This window comes from Sphaerulina musiva, assembly GCF_000320565.1.
Source record: "Sphaerulina musiva SO2202 unplaced genomic scaffold SEPMUscaffold_4, whole genome shotgun sequence".
NCBI lineage: Eukaryota > Fungi > Ascomycota > Dothideomycetes > Mycosphaerellales > Mycosphaerellaceae > Sphaerulina > Sphaerulina musiva.
The window spans coordinates 2,396,097-2,412,414 of NW_016017386.1; the positions used below are offsets into that span (position 1 = coordinate 2,396,097).

Genomic DNA, 16,318 nt, shown 5'->3' on the forward strand with positions numbered 1-16,318 from the left:
GTGCTGACGCGCCGCCATCGCGCTGCCTCTACTGGAGGTACATACACTTTGGAGCATGCGTGGCAAACCTTCCTGTCCTGCCATCGCCCTCTCGTGCAACGACATTGACCATGTCTAATCGGAATGATGCTGCAGGATCGTGGTATAGGTAGTTCTCAACACAATGCCATGTTCAGCAAACGAATTCCTCACCCCAAGTCCACCAAATACCACGACGATGACGACCAAGACTTTCCCACGCCGCCTGCGAAGCGCGTAAAACGCGACATTACCGACTTTGTACACCGCACGAGTCCCAAGAGCGCATCCAAGGTCAAAAGAGATGAGATTCCAGACTCGGAGGATGACAGTGATATTGAAGATTCGTGGGAAGAGCCCAAAAGACAAACCGACATTGAAACTGCTCTGCCGCCCATAGAGACAGACAAGGAGGCCATCCAGGCTTATGAGGCCCAGAAGGCGGCCGAGCAGGCAGATCTTGGCTTGCACGGCCGCTTAGATGGTCGAAAATGGGTTCGAGGCAAGACTTCAATCTATGTTGATGCCTTCAACTTGGCTTTGGAAACTGTGCTAGAAGAGGAGAGCCACCTGTTCGATGAGGCAGAACACGTTGTCTTCAAACAGTGGCGGGAGTCATCATACGAAGCGCAATACCTCTATGTCAGACTGTTCCTTCGAAAGACATCCAGCTGGCATCGAATCAGTCGGCTGGGCTACCACAGCGACATTGCAGATCTGCAGGCTGCCATCGAGGAGCTGCAGAAGCCAAGAAATCTGCCGCTGGCCTCCTCGCAGGACCCATATCATCCCGGTGAGCTGGAGCCGCCCGAAGGAACTACTCTCTGCGCGAGCTTCACCTTTGCAGACAGGTCACAGGACTGCATCAAGACCCTAGAAGAAGCGTCTTCATTGCTTCTGCTGGACGAACTCAAGGCAATCGCCAAAGAAGTCAAGGTGCAGGGTAAGAACAAGAAGGAGTTGCTGAAGAATCTGCAAAAGACGAGCGGATCACAGACCGCTTTGTCGCGCTTCGGCAGCTTACGACGGTCGGACACAGATGAGACCACAGCATCACGCGACCCCGACCAAGTAGACCATAACAGCCGCGAGGCCACTCCCGGTAGGCTCGAGAACCGTGATGCTCATTTTCTTGACAAAATAATGACAGAGACTGGCCCTTGCATTCGCCTCTCCGTAGCCGCACTCAAGCTCTTCGAGCGTGTTCACTTGGTCTTTTATCGCTCGTCAGAGTGGACTGAGAAGTCACTGACCACCATCATTCTTGCTCGGATAGCCAGACGTAATTTTCCCGAGTACATCGTCTCTCGCTCTGCCAGCATCTTTCCCTCTCGGTCCCTACTGCTGGAGTTTGAAGCGTCTGTCCGAACACAGTTCAGGGTTGATAATGTGCTAGAATTCAATGGGACGCCCACGAAAGAGACACTGCAAGAAATCCTGGGCCTCTTCGAAGAAGTACTACCGCGCTGGCGCACTTTACTCGCGGACGAGCAGCGCAAAGAAGACAGTATTTACAGCACTGGCGAAGGTGCATATCTGCGACGACTATCACCCGCCTGGGTGTATACACGGATTGTACACAAGGCAGCGTATGTTCTCGGCAAGCTCAAGGATCACAAACGAGAACACGAAGTGCTCTGTGAGCTCCTTGGTCAACGACTCTTCCATACCTCACGACGTGGCGACTGGTATCAGAGGAAGGCGCTACTGGAGGAGCATTACATGTATCTCCATCTGTCATCGCCACCGGCGTGTAAAGATGTGGAAGCCAAAAAGAAGCACTACAAACGAGTGGCTCTGGGGACTTGTGAGGACGGCTTACAAGACCAACTGACACACCTCATCTTCCACCGGGACTTGCAAAAGAGGATTACCAAGCTGGAGAAGAGTCTCAAGATCGCGAAGAGACTCCAGCATGACTTCGACCATGTTCGCTTAGCGAAAGCTCAAGAACGCTCTTTCGAGGGCATCCGCATCGAGCGTCCTGCGACAAACGCCAGTAGTCGTCGCAATAGCGAACAAATGAAAGCAACCGGCTTCCGCGGCGCAAAAACGATATGGCTGGACCCGGCATTGCTCCAGCCTGTTGACAAGCCTTCAAGTGACCGTTCTCTTAAGCCCGAAGAAGACGGGTCGTCTGCGGAAAGCGACGACACCAAACCTCTCGAGGGCGAATGTTCAGTAGAAGAAATGTGCCTCTCCTCCTATCGCGCCCTGGGTTGGAAAGGCTACCACTCCGAGGGCCGCGTCGTCCGAACCCTCTTCGCCTATCTCTTCTTCGACATTCTCTTCCTCTATATCCCGAATGTCTTCCAGACAGCTTACCAGACCTGCCCTTTGGATCTACACACTGATGCCTTTTACCCCAGCCGCATCAGCGAAGTGAATGCTCGACTGAATGAAATCAGTAACGGAGATGCTGCGGAGCACATACAACGCGTGTGGGCTAATCACCACGAACGGCAGACTTGCGTTGTGGGTCTAGACTGGACTTTCGAACTCGATGATCTATTGGAAATTGCACAGTGTTTCGAGCCTGCGGCATTGAGTACAGTCATGAAGGTTATGGTGCAAGAGTATGGACAGAGAGGTGGTGGAGTCCCGGATTTATTTCTGTGGAGACTGGAAAGAGAAGATGGGCAAAAGGGGGGAGGAGGTGAGGTTATGTTTTCCGAAGTGAAGAGCGAGAATGATCGGCTGAGTGATACGCAGAGGATGTGGATCGATGTCTTGTGCTCCGCGGGCGTGAGAGTGGAATTATGTCATGCTGTCGCGAAGGAAGTCAGGGTGATGAGATAAGGGAGAGTATGCGTATCAGCAAGAAAAAAAAACACAAATATATGTTTTCGAAAGGCTTCCTCGATCACGCAGGTTGAGCCTTGATCCCAGATCTTTCTCGAATTCCTCTAGCACTGACTCGTGCCTCAGCCAACAGAGCTTGCTCGTCTCCATCTACGAGCTTTCCCCCTTGGACCAGAACCTAGGAATCCATAGACCAGTCAGTCAGCGAGCAATCCCCAACCATGTCATGAATCTTGTCTCCAAGTCAGAGACAAACTTACCTTCCCATCCACAACCACCATATCAACATCCCTACCCGTACACGAATGCACCACCACCGTAACCGGATCCACTCCACCGGAGCCGCACTGTTCCCAATCATATGGCGCCGCTCCCGCCCCAATCGTGTACGGATCTACAACGACAAAATCTGCTTTTTTGTTCACTTCCAAACTTCCGACGTCATCCTCCAAGCCCAGCGCCTCTGCGCCATGGATGGTCGCCATGGCCAAGACTTGCTTCGCCGAGAGGCCTTGTGCGTCGCGGGCTGTACCGCATGCGAGAAGAGAGGTCAGGTGCATGGTGCGAAAGAGATCGTGGGTGTTGCTGCAGGGGGCACCGTCTGTGCCGAGGGAGATGTTGATCCTTTTCCTGTTGGATGCTGAGGATGCAGAGAGCAGTGTGGAGATGGGAGCGATGCCGTTGCCGAGTTTGCAGTTGGAGGCTGGGTTATGAGAGATGGTGGTCGTTTCTGCTGCTTCCAGGAGGAGGGGAATGTCCGTTGTGAGGTCGAGATTGACCATGTGAGCTAATACGGTCTTCGTCTGCTTCACCCCGTTTGATATCTGGCTCCGAGTGCAGAACTCCATAGGGGAGCAATGATAATGAGTTTGGTAGATTTCCAGGTCTCGAGGGGCTTCTGCACAGTGCATTGTGAGATTTATCGCATGTTGTTGCGCGGATTCTGCGGCGAGGGCATGGAAGGATGGATCGCTGCCTCGGGGCGTGGGGAGGGCCATCCAGATTTGGAGACGATTGTCAAAGTTGTTGTGGTAGATGGCGTGTGCCTCTAATGCGGCGTCGATGCTCATGGAAGCCACGTCTTTGTCTCGAGCATCAATCATGCCCGTTGCGGCGTTGGTCTCTGAGACTTTAACGAGTTTACCTATGCAGGCGCGTATGCCACCTGGAGAAGCAATACAGCATCAGCAGCAGCAGCAGCAGCAGCATATCACCACCACCACCACCAGTCCATGTATATCATGTTGGAGAGCGGGCTTACTCTCATCGACCGCGCGTACCACGTTCTCTAACCCCGTTGTATGCGTTGACATGGGCTCTAGAAAAGTCGTTGTGCCACTCTTCAACATCTCCGCTATGGTCAGCTTGGCAGCAATATAGCCGTCTGCGCCTTGGAAAGCAGCCTCCAGGGGCCATATTGCGGAGCAAAGCCATTCGTGCAAGTCAAGACCTTCTGCTAAACCTCGTAGCAAGGACTGGGCGAGATGGACCTGGAAGAGCAAAATCATACTGTCAGCCGATGCATGAGTTAGACCCAGAAAGCCATGTACATGCATGCGTATTGATCAAGCCAGGAATCACAATCTTTCGTCCTAGGTCAACAGTTTCGTAACTAGAGTCGCTGACTTCTGCAAGCAAAGCTTGTGAGGTTCCAATGGCGACTATACGGGTGTCTTCCACCAAAATGGCGCCGTCTGTGATGATGTCTCGGCTTGGATTGACGGTGATGATGGTACAGTGTATGTATAGCCGTCTACTGGGCATCGCCGTTGCCATTGGGAAGTACCTAGAGGTACGATAGAAGAACGACTGGGATCAATTGTACAGACTCATTAGGTAGTTCTCGATCAAGGTGATGTTGAGAGGTACTAAGCCGTTCATGCTATGGGGCCCCTAGACACCCTACCCTGTTCGCCTATCCATGGCCAGGCCGTCGCCCGACGACCGGACGTTATCAAGCTATCTGTAGCATCCATCGCCTCATGTTGGTGACAACAGACAAACACTTGCTCGTCTTCAACGATGATCGAGGACATCTGGAGAGGCACACACCATGTCGGGAATCGATCCAGCTGCCGTTACGAGTGAGAAGGAGCCCACAAGCGTAGTCCACCAAGACAACACCCAAGATGGAGGGCAGCAGGATGATATTTGGTCATCACGGGCGGGATACCTCAAGTACTACCTCACCTCCCGCCATGGCTGGATCGGAGATTACGATTACCTCTACCTCATCACGCCTAGCATTTGGCCATTCAATCAGCAATACCAAGATCGCTTGCCGCCCTTCTACGGCTTGAACGATGAGGTCCCCATTCTGCTCACTCTACTGCTCGGACTGCAGCATGCGTTGTGCATGGTAGGCTCCATCGTTTCGCCACCTCTCGCAGTTGCCGGCATCTTGACCTTGGATCCCGCGCTCACAGCATATCTCGTCTCGGCATCGTTCATCACGACGGGCGTTGCAACGGCTTTGCAGGTCACGAGAGTGCATATTGCCAAGACGCCCTTTTTCATCGGCACGGGTCTACTATCTGTTGTTGGTCCGACCTTTGACATCCTGGCAATTGTGATCAGCTATGCTGCTTTACGATACGACAACGGGGCCTGTCTCGTCGATGCGGAAGGTTCGCGGTTGGCGTGTCCGGCTGCTTGGGGAAATGTCCTGGGCACCATGCTCTGTACAGTTTGGACTCAGATCGTGATGTCGTTAGTCCCGCCAAAGACGCTCAATCGACTGTTTCCGAAGATGGTGACTGGGAGCTTGCTGCTCATGGTTGGTGTGTATCTCATCGGAAATGGAATGCAGAATTGGGGAGGGAGCTCCAATTGCAATGGCGGAACGGGATTCTACGAGCTTTGCCCGAGTATTGACGCGCCGAAGCCATTGCCTTGGTAGGTGACATTTTCCATCGCTCACGTGTCATCAAGCACAGCTCACGTTGGAAATATTATAGGGGCGATCCGAAGCTTATTGGCCTCGGCTTCAGCGTTTTCATAACCATTATACTAGTGGAGGTCATTGGCTCACCTTTGATGAAGTCGGCCTCGGTGGGCATCGGACTTGGTGTCGGTTGCGCGATATCAGGTGGCACAGGGTATTGGGCTCGCTCAACAATCGACGAGGCTCCTGTCGTGACATTCCTTTGGGTGCACACATTTCGACTCTCGGTAGATGGCACATTGGTACTGCCTCTGATGATCATGTTCGCGTGCCAAGCAGTCAGCTGCATGCCAGATATACTTGCTACAGCAGAAATCAGCGGAGTCGAAATCGAAGGCACCCAGTTCAACAGCCGTATACAGGGAGGAATTCTATGCGATGGCTTGGGAAGTTTCTTCTCGGCTCTTGGCACAGGTCTGCCAATGGTATCCCAAGCGGGAAACAATGGAGTAATTGTGCTGACAGGATGTGCATCACGACGAGCAGGCTGGTGTGCCTCCGGCATACTCATTTTGATGGGTGTATTTGGAAAATTTGGCGCCCTCTTTGCATCCATGCCCGCTTCTGTTCTGGGTGGGATGCAAGTCTTCTTGTATTCGACTATTACGGTGGCTGGGTTGCGAGTCCTGTCTCTGATCGAGTGGACGAAGAGGAATCGGTTTATCCTCACTGCTGCTCTGGCGATCGGGTTTGTCGATATCGTCCAGCCGACGTGGTTCAAGCAGGTGCTGGCTTACGAGGGTTCGAATCATCAGCTGGCCGGGCTTTTGCAGGGCGTGAATCTGATCGTGGAGACGCCATTCATCATCTGTGCAGTGATTGCAACAGCTCTGAATTTGCTCTTGCCACGCGAGCGAGCGAGTGCAACTGACTCATTTCGGAGTGCGGAAATGGTGATGTCGAGATGAGAAATTATAAGATATATCTTGGCGCTGTGTGTCCGGTTGTGACTGTGTAGGAGGTAGGTAGGGTGGTGCATGTGGAGGCCATGAGGAGGAGGGAGGAGGGAGGAGGGAGAGGAAGAGGAAGAGGAGGAGGAGGAAGAGGAGGAGGAAGAGGAGGGTCACGAGATAGGCAGGGCTGATGTGGGGAAGGTGCAGGGCGAGGTGGTTGAGGCTACAGCAGGCAGGAAGGGAAACGGAAGGATCGAACAAGAACGAAGGAAGGAAGCGTGGAAGCGTGGAAAGGAAGGACGCGTGGGCGTGGAAGGAAGTGTGGAAGGAAGGAAGGGAGGAAGGAAGGAAGGAGCTTGCGGAAATCGGAGAAAAAACAGCGCCAAGATCAGACACCACGCGCACTTCCGCGCATCCTGCAACCCTTCCCGTCGATCTCCTCCTTCCTCTCTTCGCGCATCAGCAAAAATAACAACTCACCAGCAGATCTCTTCCACTTCTCTTACGACCCGTCGTTCGATCAACATCGGAAGCCGTTGCTTGTGCTCAAGACATACAGCTTACTCCAGGCCGCACAAGTCATATTGCCCACGTAACATGCAATCCCGTTATGATTGCTGTACCTCATATGAGTGTAGCTGGATGCAGTCCTGGACGAAAAGTATGAAAAAAATGCATTGCAGGCCGCTGCATTGGACGAGTTAGCTGCTGTACCCCGTGAACATACAGCAAACATGAACGTCGAGATTACGCTGACCGAACGTTCCCTACCTTACCTCCTACCGGCCTATTGTACATACCTGAGGTCAGAGATCCCGACGAGGCGTCCTGCGTCCAAGAAATGCACCCTCCAGCCAACATTTCATTGCAATCGACGCACACCGTACCATTCTACTTCTCCCTCTGACCCCTATGAAGTGCTGCAGAATCGATTACCCACCTGATTTACCGCTGTCGTGAAAAAATTCCGTCCAAAACGACGTGGAAGGACTCCATCCCAGGTGCATCAAATACAGGATTCCGCCATCACATTCGTCATCTGCGCCACCGTCTTCGTTTCTGGAGCCGAATCGGCCAATTCAGCATACCTACCTGTGTACCTGTGCTACCTCCATGTAGAAGGTGGTGTCCGCCTCGATTCTAGATTGGCGTGGCCAGATGATCCTTCGAGCGAGACTTCCAAACGACCTTCTCCGCTCCTACTGCCCTACTGCCCCCTTGCTCTATGCGAGCCGTCTCTGGAAGTCTAATCCCCTCGCCGCTCCCGCTGTAGAGGCAGTGTCAGATGGTACTCACAAGAATCGCGTCGCTTGGCGAGCAGCCTCATTGATCGGGATATGGCTGCAGTACCAAGTGGCGAGAAGCTGGTGTGGCATCCACGGTCCTGGTATCTCTCGTCGAACCCCCATGCCTAATGTCGCGAAAAACTAAAACTCATTTTTCTGGCTTGCAGTCGCCGCGTTCTGCAAATCTTCACCTGCCGTCCTGTTCGGTCATCTGCCATCGATTGGTATGACACATCCCTTCTGGACTGTACATGTGATGATCATGCAACAGATATGACCCACCCCATAGATCGAAAACAAGCTACCTACTTATCCGGACATTCTTGGCAATACAAAGGGGAACCATCGGTCCTACGCCTTGCAATTTGGCGTCGGAAAAGTGGGTATCAGCGCGATGAAACGAGATTTTCAACGATGCACTTCTACAACTCCAATCCATCGAAGATACACACTCCTAGCTGCACCGAGATGGGAGTCCAGCACTTGTGGTGCGATCAAACAGGCCCCTAAGCATCCAGATCCGGATTTAATGTTGACAGAACATACTTTCTACACATGAAATACGACAAGTCACTGCTCGTGTGAATGACCGTCTCTCTACTCTCTGTACCGACTTGACCGGTCACGCGACTTCGCAAGACCGCACTTCACTTGGCTCGGTTGGCACTTCTGAAGCGAGCGCAGATGGACTATGTAAGATTCCAATCGATTGGTGCTACTGATGCTTGATGTAGGCGGCATCACATCTAACGTGCATAATGGGGTCCGTGCCAACTGGTTGTTGGGCCTAAGCGGCACGCGCACACCTGTATGACTGGAGATCTGGTTGGTTGCGGGCGCTACAACAATTTCGAGGTGGCTCGAAGCTCAAAAGCCACCGAACATGGCCGAATCTGGTAACAGGTACACAGATACCAGGACAGAAGCGGTTCAGCTGCATCGTGCAATAACCTGGTTCCCAAAAACGCTAGAAACGCACAATGCGCAATTTTGTACAATCGCAACCGTCCCTGCGTCCGGATCGCTTTCCGACAGCCCCTGCGCGGAAGGATTGCAGCTAGCCCCGACAAAGTTTGCAGACCGAGACATGGCAACAACCACATCTCGCACTGTCGCACAAATCTGCTGGTGCTGTCTGTCTATACCAGGTCTGCAGCGCTCTGGATATTGTTCTCCGTGGCCACTTTCATGACGCGGGATGCTTGGAAGCGGTTGGTCATGGCATCTATTCAGCTCTGGCCTTTCACTTAGGACGAGCTGGTACCCGACCTGGTGGAGAGGAGTATCTCCACGGTTGAAAAGTACGATCCTTTGGGAGCTAGCAACAATTTGACAGCCTGGACCTTATGTCACTGGAGCACCAAGATCGATTGCGATGAGATTCATCACAAGCGTGATGCGAAGCTGTCTGCTCGGGGCGTTGATTGGCCGGCCTATGTGAGTGGTGTGAGTGGTGTGAGTGGTGTGAGTGATGTGAGTGATGTGAGCAGCTCATTCTTCGTTCACTTGTTGTCTTTGCTCGGCACGACCTCAGCCACTGTGCCCTAGGCTTCGATCGACACGCATTGCTGACCACCTGCACGTTGTCCCAAGTCACGACTGTCTGTCTGTACGGTTTGGCCAATCTAAATCGCTATGGGCCTTTTGATCAGCGCTAACATTGAGCTGTGGAGTTCCAGAGTCATTTGCCACGCTATGGAAACCGGTTGATCTCCAAGATCTAGGAGGTAGCTTCTCAAGTCTACGCACTGCCTGTAGATGACTCTCGATCTGGACACACATACCCGTTTCTGTCTCTCTATCAAGCCGAAGAATCTGCATGTACAGGCGCTGGGATCCGTCTGGGCAGTCGATTTGGTTGCGAACTCAATCTCATCTGGCCTCGTCCATGCAGCCCAGGGGCCAGGGGCTCATCTGGTTGCTGCGCCATGACCTCAGTCGTTAGCCTCCGATCACAGATCCGAGTCCAGACTATGCCAGCAGAGAATTATTCTCAGACTCAGTGCTCTCAGAAGCTATAGCATATAAGCGCTCGTATCCCACTGCAAATGGCTTCTATACACATACATATTATCAGTTCAATTTGAGATCAACTCCATCAAACGTCGGTCAACATGCTGCTGCTCTCGTTTCTGACAGCTATTATCGCTTCGGGTCCTCCAGCAACCGCAGCAGCATCATTGCTCGAGACTCGACAGTCTACTCCTGCCTCTGCTGTATGCTCCAACTATAATGGCACATACAAGCTCACGAACATCACCGCACCAGTTAGGGGGCTTGGTACCCAACCCGCGGGCAGTCAGCCTTGGGGCCTCTTCCTGAACGACACGGCTGCCGCATATCGTCAAAACGTGACCGGATTCGGCGCAGCGGTCACGGATGCCACCGTTGTCAACTTCAATCGACTTACAAGCGCTCAACAGACGTCGTTGTTGAATGTGCTGATGACAGCTGGTCCATCGAATTCGGCAAATTTCTCGTTGATGCGGCATACTATTGGAAGTTCGGATTTGAGCGCAACCAACTACACATATAACGATGGAGCGAGGGATCCTAGCCTGGCAAACTTTGCTCTCGGACCGAATGGTACTGCCATGGCTAGCCTGCTGGCGAAGATGCGTACCTCTGCACCTGCAATGACACTGCTCGGCTCCGCATGGAGTGCCCCAGGCTGGATGAAACGAAACGGTGCCCTGACGGGCAACGCTACGAACAACAACTTGCTGGACAGATACCTCGACCCGACGGAAGATAACCTAGCAGACCCCTATGCAAATTACTTCGTGAAGTACCTCCAAGCATATGCCAATGCAGGTGCTCCAGTCAACGCCATTACGATACAAAACGAGCCATTGTTTTCGACTGCCTCCTACCCATCCATGTACGTGTATGATTACGAGAATGCGGCATTGATTCAGAAGTTTGTGGGGCCAGCTATTACGAGAGCAAGTCTCAATACCCAGATCTGGGGCTACGATCACAATCTTGATCAGCCCGTATACGCGCAGAGGATCCTGGACAACGCTCCTGTCAACACTATAGCATGGCACTGCTACTCTTCCCAACCATGGAGCGTAATGTCAGACTTCAAGGCCAACAACACTGGTGTTATACAGTACATGACTGAATGCTGGACTCCGTCTTCGCAGCCGTGGTACAATGCCGCGGCTTTCACTTTGGGACCATTGCAGAACTGGGGATCGGGCGCTATCGCGTGGAATCTCGCGTCTGATGTGAACAATGGCCCTTATATCTATGGTGGCTGTTCTAGTTGCCAAGGTCTAGTTACCGTCAGAAACGACCGAACATATACATTGAATACGGCCTACTATATGATGGCGCAGTTCAGCAGATATATGCCCAAGGGATCAACAGTCGTGCCTTTGACAGGTAATGGTGGAAACGGAAATGGGGATGTGCAGAGTATTGCTACCGTCAACCCAAATGGTAGTCGGACTGTTGTGATACTGAACACTTTTGCGAACCCCGTATTCATGCAAATGAACACGACTAGCGGCACAGTCTGGAGTGGCTCCCTGCCGCCCTCGAGTGTAGTTACATGGGTGCTGCCTAGGGCATAGTACGTAACAGCAACGCAGTGTTTGAGATTTGCCGAGTTGTTGGCTAGGATACTTGGTATATAACGTCGTTCTTTACAATAGTGTAGCTATAATTATCTAGACAGAATTTCCTTATACGTTAGCCTGATAAATTACTCGCATGCCCTAGTGTAAAAACACGCTGGTTAGAACATACGCTCCGATTCATTTCGTACCCCTATACAGATTAGGCCCTGTCTGCTTTGGCAGTTATTCTGTCGGCATCAGGTATGTCGATAATTTCCGGTCGCTATCCACCCGAGCTGTCTTCTTAGGGCCTGTTCAATAAGGTATCGACCAACCTGCGACAGGTCAGTCGACATGTTCTGCGACCTGCGAAATTCGCGCTAAACGGCGTATGTCGTACTCTCTTAACTCTCGTAGGTTTCCGATAGTGCTAGAGAACCTGCCGTATCGTTCGTAGGGTATATTGTTCAATAGTTGGTTTATAAGGTAGTAGTATAACTTACTGACTACTACGGGTATACCTATATATAAATATCCGTATACTATATCTCGTATACTATATATCTATACTATCCTTTTCTATTAATCGTTGCAGGTATCTGTACGTAGCGTCCGTACGTAGTATCCGTACCGTACGTAGTGTCCGTACGCTACGTCTATATAATACGACTACTACGTATACTTCAAGATAGCATTTAATGCTTCGATTACGCTATTTGTAGCCCTCTACTATTAGAACTTACTATATACTATACATTATACCCTATATACCTCGTACAAAGCGTAATACTAGCAAGTTACAAAACTAGCTCTTTAACGAGAAGGCGGACCGTAATGCGGTAGCACTGCGAGCGGCTAAGGCAATAACTATAGAGGACATCTCTCTGCCTCTACTAAAGCGTCCTACTATTCCTACTAGAGCATCTTCCTAGTCCTAACTATATACTCTTACTTAGGACGATTATACTAGTCCGCGGGACTAGTCGCCGTTACCTACTCCGCCCTCGCCGCCTCTAGGAGATAGTATAGGCAGTTTTAGTAAGAGCTAGCCTCCTTAACTATATAACGGTACTATAGTCGACGACCTCTCCTCCTAAGACCTAGTCGATTATGCTCTAGACGACGAGGATAGTAGGGATAGTAAAGAGGGCAGAGATAGCAGTACTAAGGATATAGTAGAGATATAGGTAGATAGTAGTTAGAAGAGGGTATAGCGGTCTAAGTTTCTATAGGATAAAGAGCGTCGCCTCGAGCTTATTAGTTTGAAGCTGTACTCAGACTTTATATATATAAATCGCTATAGAGCTAGAGGGTTAAGGGGTAATAAGAAGGCTACTATTGTAGTAGCAGTTATAAAGGGTACAAGGCAGATATACCCTAAGTAGGAATTAGCCCTAGTTTTCTCTTAAGTTAAGACCAAATTCGATTAGTACTAATACAAGACAACTACTATCGAGCGCCTCCTTAAGGTAAGCGGCTTTAGTATAGATTAGAAGGTTAGTATTGTCTCTATAGCGAATGTTATATAGACTAAATACCTTAGTATAGACAGTTATAAGGAAGCTCGTTAGTTACGTAACAATCCTCTGCCTAGAATTAAGTAGTATCGGAATATATAGAGGACGAAGACTGTAACTGGAGAGTATACTATAGATAGAGCAATAGTAGCAATAGGTATAGCAAAGGCCAAATAGTCTACGAAGCGTAAGCGTACTACTAAGTATAAGCACCCGGTCGAGCGGGTACGAGCTGTCTCCGTTGCTCTAGAATATAAGCAAATTAAGCCTATCGACGAATAAGAGGAAGCAGATAATCCTAATACCCCGGGCCTATCTAGTATACGAACCCGACGTACCGTAGCTATACCTATCCTATCTAAGAAAGAGGTTAAACCTGTCTCTAGCGCTGCAGTGCTTAGTAAGAAGATATATACGGTATTTAAGCTTCTTGCTAATACGAAGATAGAACCCGAGCGAGTACTAACGTAGGCAAGGGCGTTGATATAGGAATTCTATAGCTCTCGAGTTTATTAATAGGCCTGCCTACGTACGTTCAACAAGCAACTATAGTACGTTGCTACGTACGTCGAGGGTACTTTCGAATATCGCCTTCGGTTTATAGCTATAGTCTAGAGCGATAACAATACTAATAATACCTTTGACCGTAATATAGCTCGTATTGATCTTCTACGTATATAGCGTTAGAGATAGCTAGTACGTATTGCAAAGGCGGAGGCTGCAGGTAGACGATACTTTATTATAGTAATTCTACGCGATAGGGTTCTAAACGTCGATCTGGATACTACGAGGCCTTACAAGATCAGACTTACTAACTCTAATAAGGAAGATATAGATAAAGAAGAAGAGCGTCGCTCCGCCGTAGTACCGGAAATCCTACGCCTTCTACAATAGGCCTGTTCTATAAACACTAATAATACTACTGTCTTTACAGATATAAGCTTACTAAAATATATAGACTAAGAACTATATACGATTATGTATCACTTTCATTTATAAGGCATTCGACCGTAGGGTTGTTGTATTAGTCTAGTATGTATATAATGTATTAATCAACTATCTCTCGGAAGCTTTTAGGGGATCTTATTCTGCTCTCGAACTTTATAGCTAATAGTAATAAGATAGTCCTTGTAGTCTTGCTATATCTCTAATACAATCCTATTATAGAGCTTATCTATCTTACGCTCTTGCTTTGCGTAATTCGCGGTTGATTAGCCTAATCTACGCTAGTTGAACATATCGTCGCGCTGAGGTATCAATATATCCCTCTCTATCCGGCGGAGCTCGTCCTTAAAGAGGTTATTATTAGCGTTAGCCCTTCCGATAAAGTTGTATAGTACTACTAGGGTATACACTAGCTATATTTGCGTCTGCATCGAGTACTTTAGTCGTTTCTCGAGTATATAGAATCGTATTTTTAGTACCCCGAACACTCGCTCTACTATATTACGAAGCGATAAATAGCGGAGGTTAAATAGCTCTTTCTCGTCCGTTAGGCGTAGATCTGCCTAAGGGATACTACTACGCTTAGCAGCTACTACTAGCTACATCTATTCCTTAAGATAATACCTTATACTACCTGCGAATAGTAATATAGTTATATCGGACGAGATATACCTAGTATCCGTAACGTAGTACTTGTTCTTTAGAATGTTCGTACTAAAGCCCTCTATATCCCTAGTATACCTAAGTACTGTAATATTAGCTATAGAGCCCTCCTAACCTATAAGGACGTAGGTAAAGAGTATATTGAAATCTACGACGGCTAAGACGTTCTAAGAGAGATCCCCCTTACGGTTTCGGTATAGCTTCGTCTCTCTAACTATATATGCTTTAATATAACTGCTATCGAGTGCACCTATACAATCCTTAAAGTATAGGTAGAATTTCGGGTTCGTTGCAATACGCTCGGGAACAGAGTCGACATTATATTCTAGCTCTCTTACAACCTCTGGATATATTGAAAGGAGTGCTGTTATTATAGTATAAAAACTGTCGCTAATAGTCCCTAGGGGTCTCTAGAATAGAGCTCGTACAGTACGATATCTACTACCTTGTCTAACAATATACAGAAAATACAATAGTTTCTCTACGGCTATAAGGGTACGCTCTGCCTCTAATCTATAGTCTATTAATCGTTCTAGTAATAGATCAAACGTCCGTCTGTTTATATAGAATATATTATATAGCTCTTACCTCCTCTCTAGAAAATATACTGTCTACTAGGTACTATAATCACTCTCTTTCTAGGGTGCCCGAGAGAGCTTTTCGTCGTAGTATACGACGGCGGTAGCGGCGGCGGCGGCGATAAGGACTACGGCTTCTTCGTCGTCGGAGTCTATTATAAGCAATATTTAATAACTTTTGATAGTAGGTACGCTTACGGGGGTATACTAGGCAATACGGATATATAGAGAACCTATAGAAGGTACCGAGCAATATAGCTAGATAGTAGCATTTGTAGAAACCTGCGGACATGTACTCTAGGATACCTAAATAGGCAAGCCGGCAACATGCTACAGGTTAAGAACCTGCGGTAGTAGGTTGTTAACCTGCCGCCGCAGGTTAATAGGTTTAAGAATATATAGCAGGTAGATAAAGCTGCCAAAGCGTTTAATAGATTAAGACTATAAATATATAACCGTCAAACACGTTCAATACGTGCCAAGTTACCTGCGGTAGGTTACGTAGCAGGTCGGCGATACCTTATTGAACAGGCCCTTAGATATTAACAGGGAAATGTCGTCTGTTAAGTCGTATTTCCTCGGGCTCGCTATTGGATCACTATTTTAGCGTAGTCGGCACGGAACGACCTCCGAGCCTTCCGAGATATAGCGTAGGTCAAGTAGGGAGTACCTCCTTAAGACCAACTATTCCTAATAAAAGTACAGTATATATAGGGATAGAAATTCTGGAGAGCGTATGTTCTATATATATATAAAAGGAAAAAAAGCCCGTATAGCCGTAGTAGTAGCCGCTTCGCCTTGGCGGTAGTCTTTACAACACCCTACCTTACCGCCTAACTACTTACCTACCTGCTTACCTACCTGCCTAGCTGCCTAGTTGCCTGCCTATCTGTCCCTACGGGCTACTTTGCCTATAATTCAGAAGAGAAGAACTAAGAGAAGGACAAGGACAAGGACAAGGACAAGGACAAGGACAAGGATAAGGACAAGGAGGAGGAGGAGGAGGAGGAGGAGGAGGAGGAGGAGGAGGAGGAGGAGGAGGAGGAGGAGGAGGAGGAGGAGGAAGAGGAGGAGAGAGAGAGAGAGAGAGAGAGAGAGAGAGATAT

At 49.3% G+C, this 16,318-nt stretch overlaps 5 protein-coding genes across 5 annotated transcripts; 4 read left to right on the forward strand and 1 right to left on the reverse strand.

Annotated features, from left to right (window-relative positions):
* Positions 1-98: 98 nt before the first annotated feature.
* Positions 99-2,838, forward strand: SEPMUDRAFT_149043 (VRR_NUC-domain-containing protein). The gene has a single exon (XM_016905303.1). It carries the CDS (start codon positions 124-126, stop codon positions 2,815-2,817), a length of 2,694 nt encoding a protein of 897 aa, XP_016762033.1. The 5' UTR covers positions 99-123; the 3' UTR covers positions 2,818-2,838.
* Positions 2,839-2,881: 43 nt separating this feature from the next.
* Positions 2,882-4,743, reverse strand: SEPMUDRAFT_141256 (5-methylthioadenosine/S-adenosylhomocysteine deaminase n1; the record flags this gene model as incomplete). The annotated part of the gene is made up of 5 exons (XM_016902959.1): positions 2,882-2,998; positions 3,081-3,985; positions 4,082-4,310; positions 4,375-4,573; positions 4,727-4,743. The coding sequence occupies 5 exons, from the start codon at positions 4,741-4,743 to the stop codon at positions 2,882-2,884; spliced, it is 1,467 nt and encodes a 488-aa protein (XP_016762034.1).
* A 130-nt stretch (positions 4,744-4,873) lies between these two features.
* SEPMUDRAFT_163495 (purine permease) lies at positions 4,874-6,752 on the forward strand (the record flags this gene model as incomplete). Its single annotated transcript, XM_016908059.1, has 3 exons — positions 4,874-4,904; positions 4,956-5,715; positions 5,778-6,752. The coding sequence occupies 3 exons, from the start codon at positions 4,874-4,876 to the stop codon at positions 6,670-6,672; spliced, it is 1,686 nt and encodes a 561-aa protein (XP_016762035.1). The 3' UTR covers positions 6,673-6,752.
* Positions 6,753-7,921: 1,169 nt separating this feature from the next.
* SEPMUDRAFT_149045 (uncharacterized protein) lies at positions 7,922-8,903 on the forward strand. The gene has a single exon (XM_016905304.1). It carries the CDS (start codon positions 8,217-8,219, stop codon positions 8,451-8,453), a length of 237 nt encoding a protein of 78 aa, XP_016762036.1. The 5' UTR covers positions 7,922-8,216; the 3' UTR covers positions 8,454-8,903.
* A 1,147-nt stretch (positions 8,904-10,050) lies between these two features.
* SEPMUDRAFT_149046 (glycoside hydrolase family 30 protein) lies at positions 10,051-11,684 on the forward strand. The gene has a single exon (XM_016905305.1). The coding sequence runs from the start codon at positions 10,058-10,060 to the stop codon at positions 11,522-11,524; it is 1,467 nt and encodes a 488-aa protein (XP_016762037.1). The 5' UTR covers positions 10,051-10,057; the 3' UTR covers positions 11,525-11,684.
* Positions 11,685-16,318: the final 4,634 nt, after the last annotated feature.

Excerpts from the sequence above, each read along its gene's own strand:
- SEPMUDRAFT_149043 (XM_016905303.1), top strand. The coding sequence starts at position 124 with ATGATGCTGCAGGATCGTGGTATAGGTAGTTCTCAACACAATGCCATG.
- SEPMUDRAFT_149045 (XM_016905304.1), top strand. The coding sequence starts at position 8,217 with ATGACCCACCCCATAGATCGAAAACAAGCTACCTACTTATCCGGACAT.
- SEPMUDRAFT_149046 (XM_016905305.1), top strand. The coding sequence starts at position 10,058 with ATGCTGCTGCTCTCGTTTCTGACAGCTATTATCGCTTCGGGTCCTCCA.